Below are 16,326 nucleotides of genomic sequence, written 5' to 3' on the forward strand. Positions count from 1 at the left end.
CATGGACTGTAACCTGCCAGACTCTTATGTCCATGGAATTTTTCAGGGAAGAATACTGGAGAGGGTAGCTATTCCCTTCACCAGGGGATCTTCCAGACCTGGGGATCAAACCTGGGTCTCCTGCATGCATTGCAGGCAGATTCTTTACTGTCTGAGCCACCAAGGAAGTCCACATTATTATTATATACTATTATTATTAATTCCATAATAAAATTGTTGATGACCATGAGTTTTTGGATGAACAAGGCACTAATATCGCTATAATATTAGAAAAGTGACATGAGGACATTCAGCTGTTCTTAACCAGGAGGCCATGGAGCACAGAAATTATATGCCTATTTCTAAGAAAGTGGACAATCCATAGCTTTCATTAAGTTCTCAAAGCAGTCGAACACCCACCAAAGGTTCAGAACTACTGCTACAGAGAAAAGAGCAGAGACTTTGGGATAGCGCTCCTTGTTTTCAAATACTGGCTCCAAGCTTATTAAACTATGTGATATACTTCATCTCTAAGCCTTGGTTTTCTTATTTGTAAAATGAGAATAATAATATCCAAACTACAGACTTGTTGCAAGGATTAAATGAAATTCTCTACATTAAATGCTTGACATGGAGTAAGCACTCAAGAAATGTTAATCTCCTTTCTCTTGCCACAATACATAAAACATGTGCATGCGTGCTAAGTGGCTTCAGTCGTGTCTGACTCTGTGCAACCCTATCGACTGTAGCCTGCTAGGCTTCTCAGTCCATGGGATTCTTGAGGCAAGATTACTGGAGTGGGTTGCCATGCCCCCCTCCAAGGGAGCTTCCCAACCCAGGGATCGAACCCATATCTCTTATGTCTCCTGCATCGGCAGGCTGTTTCTTTATCACTAGTGCCACCTGGGAAGTCCCATATAAAACACAGTAATGGCACTTAAACTACAGTTGGATGAATCACTTATAATGGCACATATACCTGGGATAAATATGCCTCATTTAAAGATATTCTACTTAAAGCTTAGGACCCCCCCCCCCATTAGAAACTCAGACCTAGATTCCAAGACTGATGTTAAATCTCCACAAAAACTTCAAAATAAAAGAATTCAGTTGGTTCCTAAAACAAACAAACAAACAAACAAAAAAAAAAACGTTTCCCAAACCTGGGGAAATATATATGCACACATACTGTTTATAAAGATGGAATTATTTAAATATCACTACATCCTGGCATGTTTGGTTTTAATTCTACACATATATTAATTACTATAAAACCTAAGATGAAAAAAGTCTTGAGCAGGAGATCTTATTTCCTTAAATGTTCTATGAAGAGGCTTTTACAAAAACAGGGAGTCTTCGCTAACCTTACAGATTCATGAAGAAACCTCGAAGGGGTTAAAGTGGAAGGCTTAGACAAACTTTGCTTCTGAGCTTCTCTCTTATCTCCTCCCTCTGAGGCTCCCAGCCGCTAAGGCAAAGCAGAGCTGATTCACTACCTTTCCCGCACTCTCCAAACTGTTGCCTGCAAAAGAGGAACTGGGAACTTAACTATTCAGGCTGCTTCCATTCAAGTGTTCCGGATGGTATATACACATCCAAAGGGACAATTCTCTTGGCTGTTCGGGGTTTACAAGGAGCAGGCATCTGAAACTGCGCTCTGAAGCTGTAAGTGGCAACCGGCGTTTTAAGTCACTGATAGAGGTTGCTTTTCTCTTTTGCGCTGGGAAGAGCTGACTCTTCAGGAGGATGAAAGAGAAAGCGTATTTTGCATGAACATAGTCCTGTTTCTCTGGCAAAACAAGGCTTTCTTTCTATTTTCCAGATATTCCAGAGATATTCCTGAACAACTTGCCCGTCGGTGTAAGCTTCAAAAGGGATCCTTAAAAGACCAGCCCCATTCATCCCATGAGCCACGAGAAAGGTAAGAGAGACTTGGAAATATTATGATGTTATTTATGGTGAAAAGGCGGTTATTTATCTGCAGGTGTGACAAACCGGCTCTGTCTGCCTCGGAAGATAACAGCAGCTCTCACTTGAAACGCTTATTACTTAATGGCTTCAGCGACTGAAGAAGCGCTTGTGGCTGGAATTGTTTTTTCACAGGCTCCTGTGGAACTAGATTTTCTAACAGTTCCCACCCCCTTAGTTTTTCTCCCCCACACCGGGCAGGTAAATGCGAACAGAATGCTTTAATTCCTGAAAGCTATTGCAAGAGCCAAAACTCTCTTCTGAGTTGTTTCACTGATCATTTTCCTTAGCAATGTGGTGAGATTTCAGCTCTGAAATTCTATAAGCAGGTGTCATTTGGAAAAATATAGAATTGCCAATTATTTCAGAACTTTATCACATTAAAGAAAAGCAAAAGGAACTATGGGGAGCTCCTTGAGGACCAAAACAGGGATGAGGTTACACATCTCTATATCCCCAGCACTTCACAGGGGGCCTGGTACTTGGTTTGCACTCAAAGGTTTGCTGAATGTGTCAGTCTGAATATATACAGAACTTTGTTTCTCTTATTAGAAATAAGTTTCACCCTAGGAATTCCTCTCCCATGTTGATGGATGGGCAAAGCTTCACATTCCCTTCTCATTTTAAGGAGCAAAATTCATGGTCTGGGTATGTATGTTATTTTGCTTTTGTGAGGTTTGCTTTTGTGTGCTGACGTTGAACATAATCGGAGACTTGGCATTTCAACGTTCATACCAAAATCATGATTTTTTTTTTTTGCCAAGAATTTTATGTACCAAGTTAATGACAAAACATACAATCAGAAAATCAGAGGTACATTCACATTGCTTGTAGGTGTTTTGATTTACATTAGAAGTAAACCAGATGTCCAGGCTAATGTTGGACATTGGCCAGTTATTAAGTTAATCTCTTTCCATTTTCCCTTCCCCCAATCTCCCCTCCCACTTTCCTTCCTTCCTCTCTTTTCCAATGTTTTCCTTCTACCCTATCTTCATCTGTGCCTCTTAACCACTCATTTTCTCCCACCTCTTATCAGCACTTCCCACACCTTCTCACATTTTTCCTTCCTTCTTCTCCCCTTTCCTCCATCTCCCTTCTTTTCCTAATGCCTTTCCCATTTTCCTATTCCTCACTCTCCTTATCCCTCATCAGCTTTCCATTACTTTTACAAAGACTAGAGACTGATTTTCATTTTATTATCTTTCCAGAAAAAATGTAGGATACTATAATCTTACAAAGGTCTTTCCAAAATAACCAGATTTTTTAGAATTAATATAATTTTGGCTTCTTTTGAAATTGCATGGTTGTTTTTCTTTCCAAATGGTCCAGACCTTTTAATAGAGCAATCACATTGTCTGTGCAACTCATCAATAGTTAGCTAAGAGAGCTATGGTGATCCTGTTTGGAAAGCTTTTATGAGAAGTTGTCACAGATATAGGAACAGATTAAGAAAGAGGATCCCCTTCACCCATATCTAACTTTTCATCTACTCATTTCAAAATCCTTCAGATTTAAGGAATTGAACTGATAGACCTCTCTGAATTGAACAGGATGTTTGGTGTTCTGCAGACACAGAGGTTTTAAGAAATATATGGTTAGTTTTCAAAACCCTCAAATGAAATGTTTAACGAAGTTGACAAACTGTATATGAGAGTATTGTTATCTACAGATTCTTCAAGCTTCATAGAATTCTAATAAATATTTCATAAATAGTTAGATTTAAGGAAAATTCAGGGTTGATTGTCTTAAAGGCAGTATTATTAATTGTTAATGAAAAGCATCTATAGACACAACTGAACTGTCTAAAACTTCAGGCCATAAACCCACTCCATGTAGTTTTCCTTTAAAATCATGGAACTGAAATAATTCAAGAGCAAAGTTTCTAACAAAGTGATTATTCCTTTTTTTTTTTTGGTTGTGGCACACAGCTTGCAGGATCTTAGTTCCCTGTCCAGGGATTGAACCCAGCTCCACAGCAGTGAAAGTGCCAAGTCCTAACCACTAGACTGCCAGGGAACTCCCCAAAAATGATTATTCCTTAATTCTAGGTTATACTCAGAAATTTAAGTCTTCTTTGCACAGTAAGAGAAGAGTTGGGGAGGGAAATAAAAAGGGAGTTTCAGGCACTTCCCCAACCTTTATTATGTATTGAAACAGAGATAACACCGTGCTTCTCTCCAGATTTTCAGTGTTAAGTGCATTTCTTCAGTCATATCCATGCATTTATTCAGTAATTATTGAGCAGCTATTGTAAGCATGGTTACATAAGGGACCACGTGCATGCATGTATGCTCAGTCAAGTCTGACTCTTTATGACCCCATGGACTGCAGCCTGCCAGGCTCCTCTGTCCATGGAATTTTCCAGGCAAGAATACTGAAGTGGGTTGCTATTTTCTCCTCTGGGGGACCTTTCTGACCCAGGGATTGAACCTGTGTCTCCTGCATTGGCAGGCGGATTCTTTTGCCACTAAGCCACATGGGAAGTGAATGGAAGGTTGAAAAAGATCGTCAAGGAGTTTATAAATTACAACTTGGGAAAAAAACACAGAAAATAGATACTTACAATATTAGGTGAATGTAACTTCTCTAGGAGGGATAGAGAGCCTGTGGAAATTAGGATTTGATAAGAAATCAAGGTCAGTTTCATGAGCTGAACTATGAAGAATGGTACCATTTCCCCAAGCAGATATATACAAAGATAGAAGGAACAGATCAAACAAAAACATGAAGGCAGGGAAATAGGTGTCAGTGAGCATTACAGCTTGATTGGAAAGTAGGGTAGTGGAAGGAATTAAAGTCAGCCAGGACCAGGGCATGGACAGCCTTGAATGCCAAGCTAAGGAGAATGGAATAAAGTTAAAAGGTAATATGTGGACTACCAAATATTTATTCCTTTTTCATCCTATAAGAATAGTTATAAATAAATCATATAGTGATACAATGTAGAGTAAAAAGCACAACACAAAGAAGACATATAGCTTGACACTTTTTTTTTTTTATAAAGTTAAAAACATAAATAAAAAACATAGTGTTTAGGCATGGGGTGTGTGTGTAAATAAAAGCAAGGTAATGATTAACAAAATTCAGAATATTGAATTTGATAGGGAGGAGAATAGGTAGGCATCATGTAAATTATTATTCTCAATCTTACAGTCAGTAGGTTCTTGTTCACAGGTATTTGTTCATGGGTGTTACTAAGTAAACAAATAAAAGAGAACCTGGAGGCACCCATGACGACAGTGTGCCTAACCAGGGAGTCTGACTTATCCAAATATGTGTACTTGGAGGTCCATGGGAGACTAAAAAGACAGTATACTACTATTGAGACTTTTCCCACTTGGACGGCACTAACAGTGAGTGTTGATTTTCCTAATACTTGTGTTCTGGAGGCCAGGTGAAAAAAGTATGCCTCCATGTGGGCTGCTGGGGACTGTCACAGTCCTGACTCTCAGGCATTCCATTCTATTTGAAGAGTGGTGCTTCTCAGCCCTGGCTGCATATCAAAACCACATGTGGACCTTTAAGTACTACAGCTGTTTGGGCCTCCCCCCACACAAACCTTCAGCATCAGAACCTCTGAGGGAAGGCCCCAGATAGACATATTTTCAAAAAGTTTAGTAAGTGACCCTATGGGCAGCAGGGACTGGAAACCATTCCTTGCAGAGTGTACTTAGAAACCCTGAATGGGTAGCTTGTCACAAATATAGATTTCAGGGTCCTATCCAGAGAGACTCTGATCTAGAGAGCAAGGGGAAAGGCCTAGAAATCTGCATTTGTAAGACAAATCTTCCAGGTGATTCTGATGAAGGAACCTCCTTCAGAAACACTGCCCCAAAGGTTCCAAAATCCTAGGGCCTCAGGGGGATCACTCTGTGTATTTGTTCGTTTCCTAGGGCTGCTATAAACAAAGTACTACAAACTAGGTGGCTTAAAACAGAAATTTATTCTCTTAGGTCTGAAGGCTAGAAGTCTGAAATCAAGGCATCAACAGGGCCATGCTCTCTCTGCACTCTGTAGAGTAAAATTCTTCGCTGACTCTTCTGGCTTCTGGTGTTTACTGGCAATCCTTGGCCCTCCCTGGTTTGTAGGTGCATCACTCCAGTCTCTACCTCTGTGTTCCCCCTGTATACCTCTGCTTTCTCTTCTTATGAGGACACCAGTCATATTGGATTTAGGGCCAACCTAATGACCTCATTTGAACTTGACTACATCTACAAAGACCCCCCCCTTTTTTTTTTTTTTTACAAATAAGGTCACATTTGCAGGTACTGGGTGTTAGGACTTCAACATGACTTTTTTGGCGACAGAATTCCTTCTGTGACACTCTTTTAAATAGTTTTTAAAAGTAGGGTTCCCAAACAACCAACAGAACAGTTTAGCTTTGTTCTTTAGCTGGGATATCTAGATAGAAAAACTGATAGTTAACTCTCAAAGCTTGATATGCAAAGGATCACCTGAAAATCTTGTGCTTAGAATACATATTCCTGGGCCTTGATCCAAAATATTAGAACTCAATAGGCCTGGTGAAGGGCCTAGGAGTCTACATTTTAAGTAACGTAGGAGGTTCATGCATGACATTCTTGAGAAAAACTGAATTTAGGAGAATAAGAAAGGTCGAGAATCCAGTGGTCTGGGGAGAAAGAGCTCCCAAGAACAGACCTTGAAATCTGCATTTGTAACAAGCTACTCAGATGAACCACTGCCTTTGGGGCTGGTGTTTTTAGGGAACAAAAAGATATCTATGTAATTACCTTTTCCACTTGTTAGTGAATCAGAAATCAAAATAGATGTACCTTTAAGTATTGCAAAAAATGTTTCCTAGCCTATAGCTCCAAAGACAGTAGAAAGATACCCTGTCCCTTTGCTCTTGTTTCTGTGAACCAGGTGGTTCTGCACAGGTGATAGAGGCCATAGGTAGGCAGGCTAAGAATCATGCAGATTACAGAAAGTACAGTACCATGAGCTAGTAAATATAAACTTTAAGCTGAAGTGCTCCTAGGTTGGGGGAAAAATCAAGATTATAGGAAGAGTAATGTGATTGTTGGAGCTATTTCTATTAATGCTCCTTGGGCATGTTAACAAGCGACAGAACTGGGCTACCTTGTCAGCTCTCTGCCACTATTGCACATGGAAGCTTAACAGGTGATGGTAGTTTATGTTTTGTATTTTTCTTTTTAGTCACCTATATTCAAAATTCATGTTGGGAAAAACAAGCTAAATTATTTTGGAAGCCTTCAACAGCAAATAGTTGACCCTATTTACACACTGGAATGTTTTTGCCAATAAAGACAACAGTCCATCTTTACCATTAATGAAAGATGAAGTTACTTGCTCAGAACAAACACACCCTTTCAATTACTTCTGATCTACAAATACTGGGGGCGGGGGTGTATTCTTACCCCACAGCCCTAAATGAGAGACAGAGAACACAAAAACAAAATTGGGGGAAGCCTGCATTCCTGAAAATTCCATAATTTGTTAAAGTGACCCATGGCACCGGGACCTGGGGTTTGAAAAACAAATCCTTAGATTTAGATCTTCATTTCAGTGCTAGGCTTTCTCGGTTAAACTAGAGCAGTGGTTTTCAGTCCTGGCTGTACTTTAGAGCCATTTGGGGAACTTTTTAACAATACCAGTGCTTGGACCCCACCTAAGACCAATAAAATCTGATTCTCTAGAGTGGTGAGCAGGCCCAACTGTGGAGATTATGATTCAGAAAGTCCAGATTGGGACTCAGGGTCTATATTTTAATAAGTACTTCAGAATTTTATGACCAGTTAGTTTAGAAAACACTGTCCTACTCTAGCCAAGTTATTAGCTGCTGTCCTCTGACTGGAATTTTTCTTTAACCTTGTAACAGGTATACCACTTAGAAAAAAAAGCATTCAAAATGATAAAAACTCAGGATACCATTTTAAAACTAAATTTCCCATCTAAAACCATTTTGCAATATATCAGTTAATTTTTATTTCAAAAGAAATCACCATCTCTCTTTCTTAGATACCCAAATCTTTTATTTTTGTTTTTGATTTTCAGGAAAATAAATCTGTTGAGGAATTTGAAGAGTCAAATCTTCTGAGCCTAGACCTACTGCTGTCAGCATCTCTGAGACCTCCTCCATCTGAGAATTACCAGGTCTGACAACACTTTCCCTCCAGCCTACAGTGAGGGATGTCAACAAAACTGTAGAAAAGTTACATTCTCTAGACTTCCAACCCTCAAGCTGTGGCAATCGGGAAGACACCTTACAAGCTCCATACTTATGGGGGATTCAGAAAGACAAGAAGGGAAAAAACTCAGATATGCTGAGCTGGAAATATACAAAAGCTTTTAGAAAATCTCCCCACAGAAGAATCCAATTAAATTCACATAATTAATGCACACATTAGATAAGCCGTAGATAAAATAGAATGCTTTCTCCCTCCACCAAAAGATAGAAAAAGTCTGATTTAATACTCAGACATGCTTGTTCTCATTCCAGTATTATAAAGCAGTTTTGCCATATTTATTTTAATCATTATAGGAGTAGGACTGTGGAAAATAAAATATTTTATTTATATTTTAAGAAAGTGGTTAAGAAGTTCTGATTAAAAAAAAAAACTATTTGGGAGAGGGATGCTGTGCTGGAAAATAGAGATGGTGTGGCAACTGCCAAATTAGAATATAATTTTCTTGCTTATGCAATATTGACTTGGCTCTGGTTGTGATTGCTTTGATTGTGTATGAGATTGTTAGAACACCTCCAGCATATTCAGAGACAGTCTAAGTGACTGTGGAATGCCTCAAGAGCAATAGAAATCAACTAGAAATAGGTACTAACTCAAGTCTTGAGTGATGACGGAGGTGCATTTCAAGTACCATGGAAATCTCACTGGACGGGCCCATTTTCCCACCCTGGCAACAGAGGTTGACACTACTTCAGATAAGTATTCCAACCTGTATATGTATGTGGGCTTATTCCTGAGCCTCTTGGCCATTCTCCTCATCCTGCTCTTCACGATGCTCCTTCGACTCAAACATGTCATCTCACCCATCACCTCTGAGAGCACAGAAAGTGTTCCTCAATTCACAGACGTAGAGATGCAGAGTCGGATTCCTACTCCTTAAAGCCAGGATGAAAGTGAGCTTTACTGGATCTCAGTGAACCCTTGTATGTTGATGTCCAGGAAAGCTGACTTCATTACATGTAGCTTCCTGTGTAAGGAATCAACAAGTTGTTCACTTAACAAGTTGTTCCTCCTTTCCTTGTGTTATTCTTTATCTTGACTCTGCTTATGGGATATCTAAGAGGTTTGACTCCTTCCTTGCCAAGAATATAGGAAATGGTAGCTGCTTGGGAAGGTAGGTTTCCATGGTAACCAAAGAGAGGCTGGGCCTTGAGCAACCCTCAGATCACAGAAATTCATATGCAGCTGTTGTTTAAAAAACAAACAAACACAACCCTGGAAACTCCAAGAAAAAGGAAAATTTGCCTTTGAAAGGATTGATTGTTCAAAAAGGTTACCCCAAGAAAGGAACAAGTTTTAACTTCGCAGTTAGGCCCAAAAGAATCACCTCTGGTTACATGAACTTGACTCATGTTGGAGGTTAATGGAAGGGACCACAAACCCTTTCCCAAAAGAGCAGTGATTTTATCAACTATGGCCATCAGGTTTGTCCCAAATGAAAGCAGAGTCTTTAAAGACACAGTTTCAATTTTAAAAGCAATTTTGCAAAAGTAAGTTTCTAGTGAACAAACTCATCTAGAGAGGGAAAATGTGCATTTTATATCTGTGTTATTACTATTACTGGACTTTTAAAAACTCAGATAGTGGTAGATATATTACAAAAATCTGGAACAATGAGCTTCCCTCAAACCAAGGGAAAATTAAGTCAAAATATGCTTATGATAATGAACATTTTATGATACGTGCACCTTCTTTGCCCTTTTCTCCTTCCCCATCACACTCCATGATTGAGTTGCACTCAAATTTAAGCTTTGTTTAAAGATGGCCTTGGCAAAGAAGACTCAACTGTACTTTAAAGCAGAAATGAAATAGTCTTGGTATTCTGTTGTTGAATGATTGTGGCTTTGGACAAAACACTCAAGCCTGGGGTACCAGGTTTTTCTTTCTGAAAAATGATCTGAGAGCTATTCAGCCATCACTAGACTCCTCTTAGATCTGAGTGTAAGAAAAACAGAGACAAAAGAGGAAAGGACTAAATAATACCCTCCAACAAATCTTTATTGAGATCAGTGTCCTCAAATGTCACATTTGTCTTTCCCAGAAAATGTTCCTCCTTTCCTGATCCCTGCCAAAAGATGAAGTGTTTCACTTATTACCTATAAAATAAATATATTTTGAAAAATTGCATTCTCATAAACAGCCCTAGTGTGCCAGTAGTGGGAGACAATTTGATTTTTTAATAATTTACTTATTACAAATTAGAAATTAGAAGGCTGGTCATACTCTTGCTGCCAAAGAACTAAAATACGCATGTTAATTTCTACCTGCTTTTAAAAAAATCAGTTCTCGCTTACACCTAAAATATGGTCATCAAATTTCCACCAGGTGCTCCCTTGGGAATTGTGACAGTGAGAGAGAAGTGGAATGGATGTTAGGTTAATGGCACCTCTACCAGACATGCTCTTGAGTTTGTTACCAATTTAGATTGGCTCCTTTACTTTGATCTAAATCTAGCATGATGGTGAAATTCCCAAGTGCTTTCTACTTTTATACACAGTCATTTGCCAATACTCCCCTCTCCAAGGGGCTACAAAGTGTGAAATCCCCACATGCAGAGCTAAACTTAGCAGCAAGCCTGCCTCTGGCACACCTGTTACAATAGCGCACCATAAGAGATGGCAGCTGCATTCTGTACCATTTGGAAGAGATGAGCAGGTAGGCTAAGAATCAGATAGGGCATGCTCTTCCCCTTTTGGCCTTGTCATTTCCAAATTGCAAAGTGATTCATATTATTTCATTTGGGAGTTTAAATTGTCTTTAGTCACACCCAGACCCTATGTACCCTTTAAAAGGATAGCTTTTGGCAGCCATACATGGACTTCATCAAAGGATGCCAGTATACCCCAGAACTTTTTAAGGACACACATCTCTCTTCATTCCAGGCTCTGCCTTTTGTGCTCACAGTATTTGAATGTACTTTACAGTTAAGAAGTCAGTGACTGGATAAATGAAGGAACTGATTACATTTTCAACAGCAGTGAATAGCAAGATACCCAATGCCTTGTTGCTGAATCTGGTGAAGAGACAAACTGCACATCTAGTCCCTGCCCATCTGATCTCCCCAACCCAGATTTCAGGAGTTTAAAACTGCTCCTTAATCACTGACTTGGATGAAGATTCCTAATTTATGATTAGGTTACTCACCTGGAAAACAATCACCCTCTTTCATCACAACCACCCCATGGGATCCAGATCTTCACTGAGCATTAACCAAAGTACATGGCATGGATTGCACTAAAATAGCAACATAACCCCTCACAATTTCCAGTGATAATATAAATGGAGATGTATGTATGCAGATGTGTCATTATGGTGACATACCTGGTATTTAGTCTTTGGAAAAACAAACTGAATGTTTTCATCATAGCAAACCGTCTGTAAAGAAAACAACTTTTCCATTTATATTCATTTTTATTATATCCCCCAATGTATTAATTAACATATATTACTGCTCAAAGAGGCAGCTAGAGCAATCAATGGGCATAATTTGAATTTATCCATCTATGCAAAGTGCCGACTAGGCAATTCCCTCCCTCACCCCCACTGTCCAAAAAATTGCATGTTAGCCTAAATGTATATAAACAGATAGGTTATTTATATATAGATGTACTTTGTTTTAAGGTAAAAGAATGAGTATTCACTTTCTATTACATTGAATCACATGAAATTGGCATTTATGTAAATAAACAATGCTGAAATATCAGCAATTTCATATAATTCAACAAAACAAAAGGACTCACTACTTGAATTACTGAAATAGTAAACTCTCCTAATAGGTTTAACATAACTCAATTTCTAAAAGTGTACTTTGCATACATTTCAGAATCATGTGTTGTATAAAACAAGGTTTATCATAAAAGGTTTGTGTATTATGTATTATGTACTAGGCAGGAAATATTAAGGTAAATCAAGTAAAGACAGGTTCATTCAGCCTAACATTTCCATCTATGCCAAATCTGAAGCTTTGAACTCATAAATGAGTTTGACCGCTGCAGACCCCATCATGCTTACTAAGTAGGTAAAACAGGTTCATTTAATGCAATGATGTAGTTATATTTAGTAATACATCTTATTCACCTCCATTTGTATAAAAGAAGCACTTTTTAAACAAAATGAGTTGTATGGAAGAAAAATTGGATTTTTTTAGTTTAAAACCATTAATATTTGAAATAGGCTTATATTGTATATGTGAAATATAATATTTGCATGTCATTTTTATTCCCTGCAAAATAAGTTCTGTTTGGCTTACTGGTAACAAACATCTATTGTCTGAACAATATAAAGAGTATTAGTCTCCCAATATAAACTGTAACAATTATAAATTTGTGGTATTTACAATTTTGAAGTGTCATTATTTTTTCTTATTCGCCAACCTTCCAATTTTTATCTTCTCCCTACTTGCAACCTTATTGGTGTGTTTATTTCTTTAGTAGTGAGATGTGAAAAATAGGCAATGACTACCAGGTGCCAGTGAAAGTGACTTGAGGGGAGAGTGAAATAAGGTATCTCAAGCAGCAATATCATGCAACATTCCCCACATTGTGGGATATTTTTATTGATATATCTTCCATTTCCTACTTTGTTTCTCAGAGCAATCCTGTAAGTAATGAGTGGAGGTATTATTAAGTCTGTTTTACAAAAGAGGACATGCGCACAGAGAGATTGGTGAGACCTTCTTGGTTACACAGAGGCCAAGTCAAGAGTACACTGCCGAAAAAAAAAAAAGTATACTGCTAATCTTTGGACTCCTATTTAGTTTAATACTCACCTCAAAAAAGTGTCTTACTTTCTAGGCACTGAATAGGTATTTCAAAGCTATTCATTCTATTACACTCCAAGTTCTACAGAAAATTACAGAGCTCTATAAGTGATTATCTACTCCCTGTGCCCAAATTCAGAACAAAGAAACAGAATTTTGCTATCTCATAAATCATTTTATAGCTGCAGCAACATGTATTTAACAGGCAGTAGAGAAGTTTATACAAAGTCAAACCTTGCAGTTCTACTTTACAGGGAAGAAGTAGAAATATAGATGCATTATCTACCCACAATGCAAATCTTATTCCTCTGATCATTTGACTTAGTGTTCACAGTCAATTGCAGGCTCTTCATATACATGGCTATGATCTTTCCCTTCCTAGAAATGAGAACATCTCCTCTTAGGAAAAATAATATTCTTATAAAATTGTATAGTGTTTTAAGTGTATGCAGCTATTTCATTTGTGCTCTTTAATAAATGTGGTGGCATTAAAAGGGAGAGAATTACTGTGGAAGTTCCTCTATCCATAAAGAATAAATTGTACTTATAGAAAAAAAAGAGACCAAAATGTGGAACATATGTAGAGTGGGAAAGGAAAATGCACATAATAAATATAGGCAAGGAGGTTTTGAAAAATAATTTGAGTAGTTCCAGGAATTTCAATTCATTTTTCACATCAAATATCTATTGATTAAATCATACGCACACCCGGTGGAGAATGAGAGAGACAGATTATACAACATTCTAAGCTAGGGGATCTGAAGTTTGTAATCATAAAGTTTACAATCTGACAAAGATGATAAATACTTAAATTCATTCATCCATTCAACATTTATTCAGTACCTACTGTATGTGCTAGCAGTGAAAACTAGGTAGGCCCTGGTGCAAGTTGCAGCCTACTGGGATGGACATCTTGGATCAGATAATTACGACACTGCTGTGTTATAACGGAGAAGTATAGTGTGCTTGGATACATACAAAGTGAAGGGCATGCTGCCTAGCCTGGCCTAGAGTGTCAAGGAAACTTTACTGAGATGATATCTAAGCTAAAATCTAATGGGTGAGTAATAGCAAACATTCCGTAGAGAGAACAGCGTGTGCAAAGATTCTGAGGTCAAATAAACTTGGCATGCTTGAAGAAGCACAGTAAGTGAGGAGAAGTCTCCAGAAGGCTGGAAAGGTTGATAAGGACAAGAACATGCAAGGCCTTGTGAGCAATGTTGTGGATTTTTAACTTTATTTTAAGCACAGAGAAGATGAAAACTCTGATAGCAGTGTGGAGGATGGATTAAAGAGGTGCAAGAGTGGACACAGGGAGACCAGTTAAAAGGATATGGCAGTGGTTCAGGAGAAAGATGATAATATTTTAGACTTACCACCATCCCATGGTAGTGGGAAAGGAAATAAAGGAAAGCAAATAACTTTAGATTAATATAGGCGATAAAGGGCTTCCCAGGTAATGCTAGTGGTAAAGAACCTGCTTGCCAATGTAGGAGACATAAGAAACACGAGTTCCATCCCTGGGTCAGGAAGATCCCTGGGAGGAGGAAACGGCAACGCACTCCAGTATTTTTGCCTGGAGAATCCCACGGACAGAGGAGCCTGGCTGGCTATGGTCCATAGAGTCGCAGAGTCAGACACCACTGAAGCAACTTAGCTTGCAGGTAAACATAGGAGATAAAGTTAGCATTACTGGATGACTTGGATCAGTGGAATAAGTAAGAAGGAGAATCTAATATGATTTACTGGATTCTGGTTTGAACAAAGGTCTAGTGGCTCTATTCACGGAGACAAAGAACACTGGAGGAAAATCAGATCAAGGGGGAGATGGATTTTGTTTCGGATATGTTTAGATTAATTTGCCTTTGAGACATCCAAGTGCAGATGTTGAATAGGCAATTGAATATACAGGTCTGGGGCTCACAAGAGAGGTCAGGGTTGGAGACATAAATTTAAGAGGTGTTAATGGATGAGATTGCCCAGGGAGGGGTTGTAGAATAGACTGAATAAAGAATGACTATAATGTATTATAGAATACACTCAAGTATTTCTCCCTGTTTGGGGAGGGTCAGTCACTTGTCAATCAGGTTAGGAAAGATTAGGTTTAATGGTCCTCAAACTGAGGCAGATTGCCTGGAAATACTTGGTAGCAGGAGAAGAGTGAGTCAGAGACAAAGTCCTCTCGGGAGAGGGAAGACTCCAACCTGAGAAGACCAAATACAAACATAAAGTAAAAAGGTTAGGAGTAGTACCATAAATAAGAGGAAATTCAGTTCAGTTCAGTTCAGTTGCTCAGTCGTGTCCTACTCTTTGCAACCCCATGAATTGCAGCACGCCAGGCCTCCCTGTCCATCACCAACTCCCAGAGTTCACTCAGACTCACGTCCATTGAGTCAGTGATGCCATCCAGCCATCTCATCCTCTGTCGTCCCCTTCTCCTCCTGCCCCCAATCCCTCCCAGCATCAGAGTCTTTACAATGAGTCAACTCTTCGCATGAGGTGGCCAAAGTACTGGAGTTTCAACTTTAACATCATTCCTTCCAAAGAAATCCCAGGGCTGATCTCCTTTAGAATGGACTGGTTGGACCTCCTTGCAGTCCAAGGGACTCTCAAGAGACTTCTCCAACACCACAATTCAAAAGCATCAATTCTTTGGCGCTCAGCTTTCTTCACAGTCCAACTCTCACATCCATACATGACCACTGGAAAAACCATAGCCTTGACTAGAGGGACCCTTGTTGGCAAAGTAATGTCTCTGCTTTTCAATATGCTATCTAGGTTGGTCATAACTTTTCTTCCAAGGAGTAAGCGTCTTTTAATTTTGTGGCTGCAGTCATAATCTGCAGTGATTTTGGAGCCCCCCAAAATAAAGTCTGACACTGTTTCCACTGTTTCCCCATCTATTTCCCATGAAGTGATGGGACCAGAGGCTATGATCTTCATTTTCTGAATGTTGAGCTTTAAGCCAACTTTTTCACTCTCCTCTTTCACCTTCATCAAGAGGCTTTTTAGTTCCTCTTCACTTTCCGCCATAAGGGTGGTGTCATCTGCATATCTGAGGTTATTGATACTTCCCCCGGCAATCTTGATTCCAGCTTGTGCTTTTTTCAGTCCAGTGTTTCTCATGAGGTACTCTGCATAGAAGTTGAATAAGCAGGGTGACAATATACAGCCTTGATGTACTCCTTTTCCTATTTGGAACCAGTCTGTTGTTCCATGTCCAGTTCTAACTGTTGCTTCCTGACCTGCATACAGGTTTCTCAAGAGGCAGGTCAGGTGGTCTGGTATTCCCATCTCTTTCAGAATTTTCCACAGTTTATTGTGACCCACACAGTCAAAGGCTTTGGCATAGTCAATAAAGCAGAGTTTTCCAAATTTGCTGGCATATTGAGT

The 16,326-nt window shown here is 39.0% G+C and overlaps 2 protein-coding genes and 1 long non-coding RNA gene across 3 annotated transcripts in view; 2 read left to right on the top strand and 1 right to left on the bottom strand.

The window, feature by feature from the left end:
* The window catches only part of DCX (doublecortin), a 403,487-nt gene that overhangs the window by 244,326 nt on the left and 142,835 nt on the right, over nucleotides 1-16,326 (bottom strand). The window lies entirely within an intron of this gene.
* Nucleotides 1,436-8,332, top strand: LOC138986376 (uncharacterized). The gene is made up of 3 exons (XR_011463213.1): nucleotides 1,436-1,644; nucleotides 1,802-1,900; nucleotides 7,984-8,332. It is a non-coding gene; the product is annotated as an uncharacterized lncRNA (long non-coding RNA).
* SERTM2 (serine rich and transmembrane domain containing 2) lies at nucleotides 8,757-9,108 on the top strand. Its single transcript, XM_070365960.1, has one exon. It carries the CDS (start codon nucleotides 8,782-8,784, stop codon nucleotides 9,052-9,054), a length of 273 nt encoding a protein of 90 aa, XP_070222061.1. The 5' UTR covers nucleotides 8,757-8,781; the 3' UTR covers nucleotides 9,055-9,108.

This window comes from Bos mutus, chromosome X, assembly GCF_027580195.1.
Source record: "Bos mutus isolate GX-2022 chromosome X, NWIPB_WYAK_1.1, whole genome shotgun sequence".
NCBI lineage: Eukaryota > Metazoa > Chordata > Mammalia > Artiodactyla > Bovidae > Bos > Bos mutus.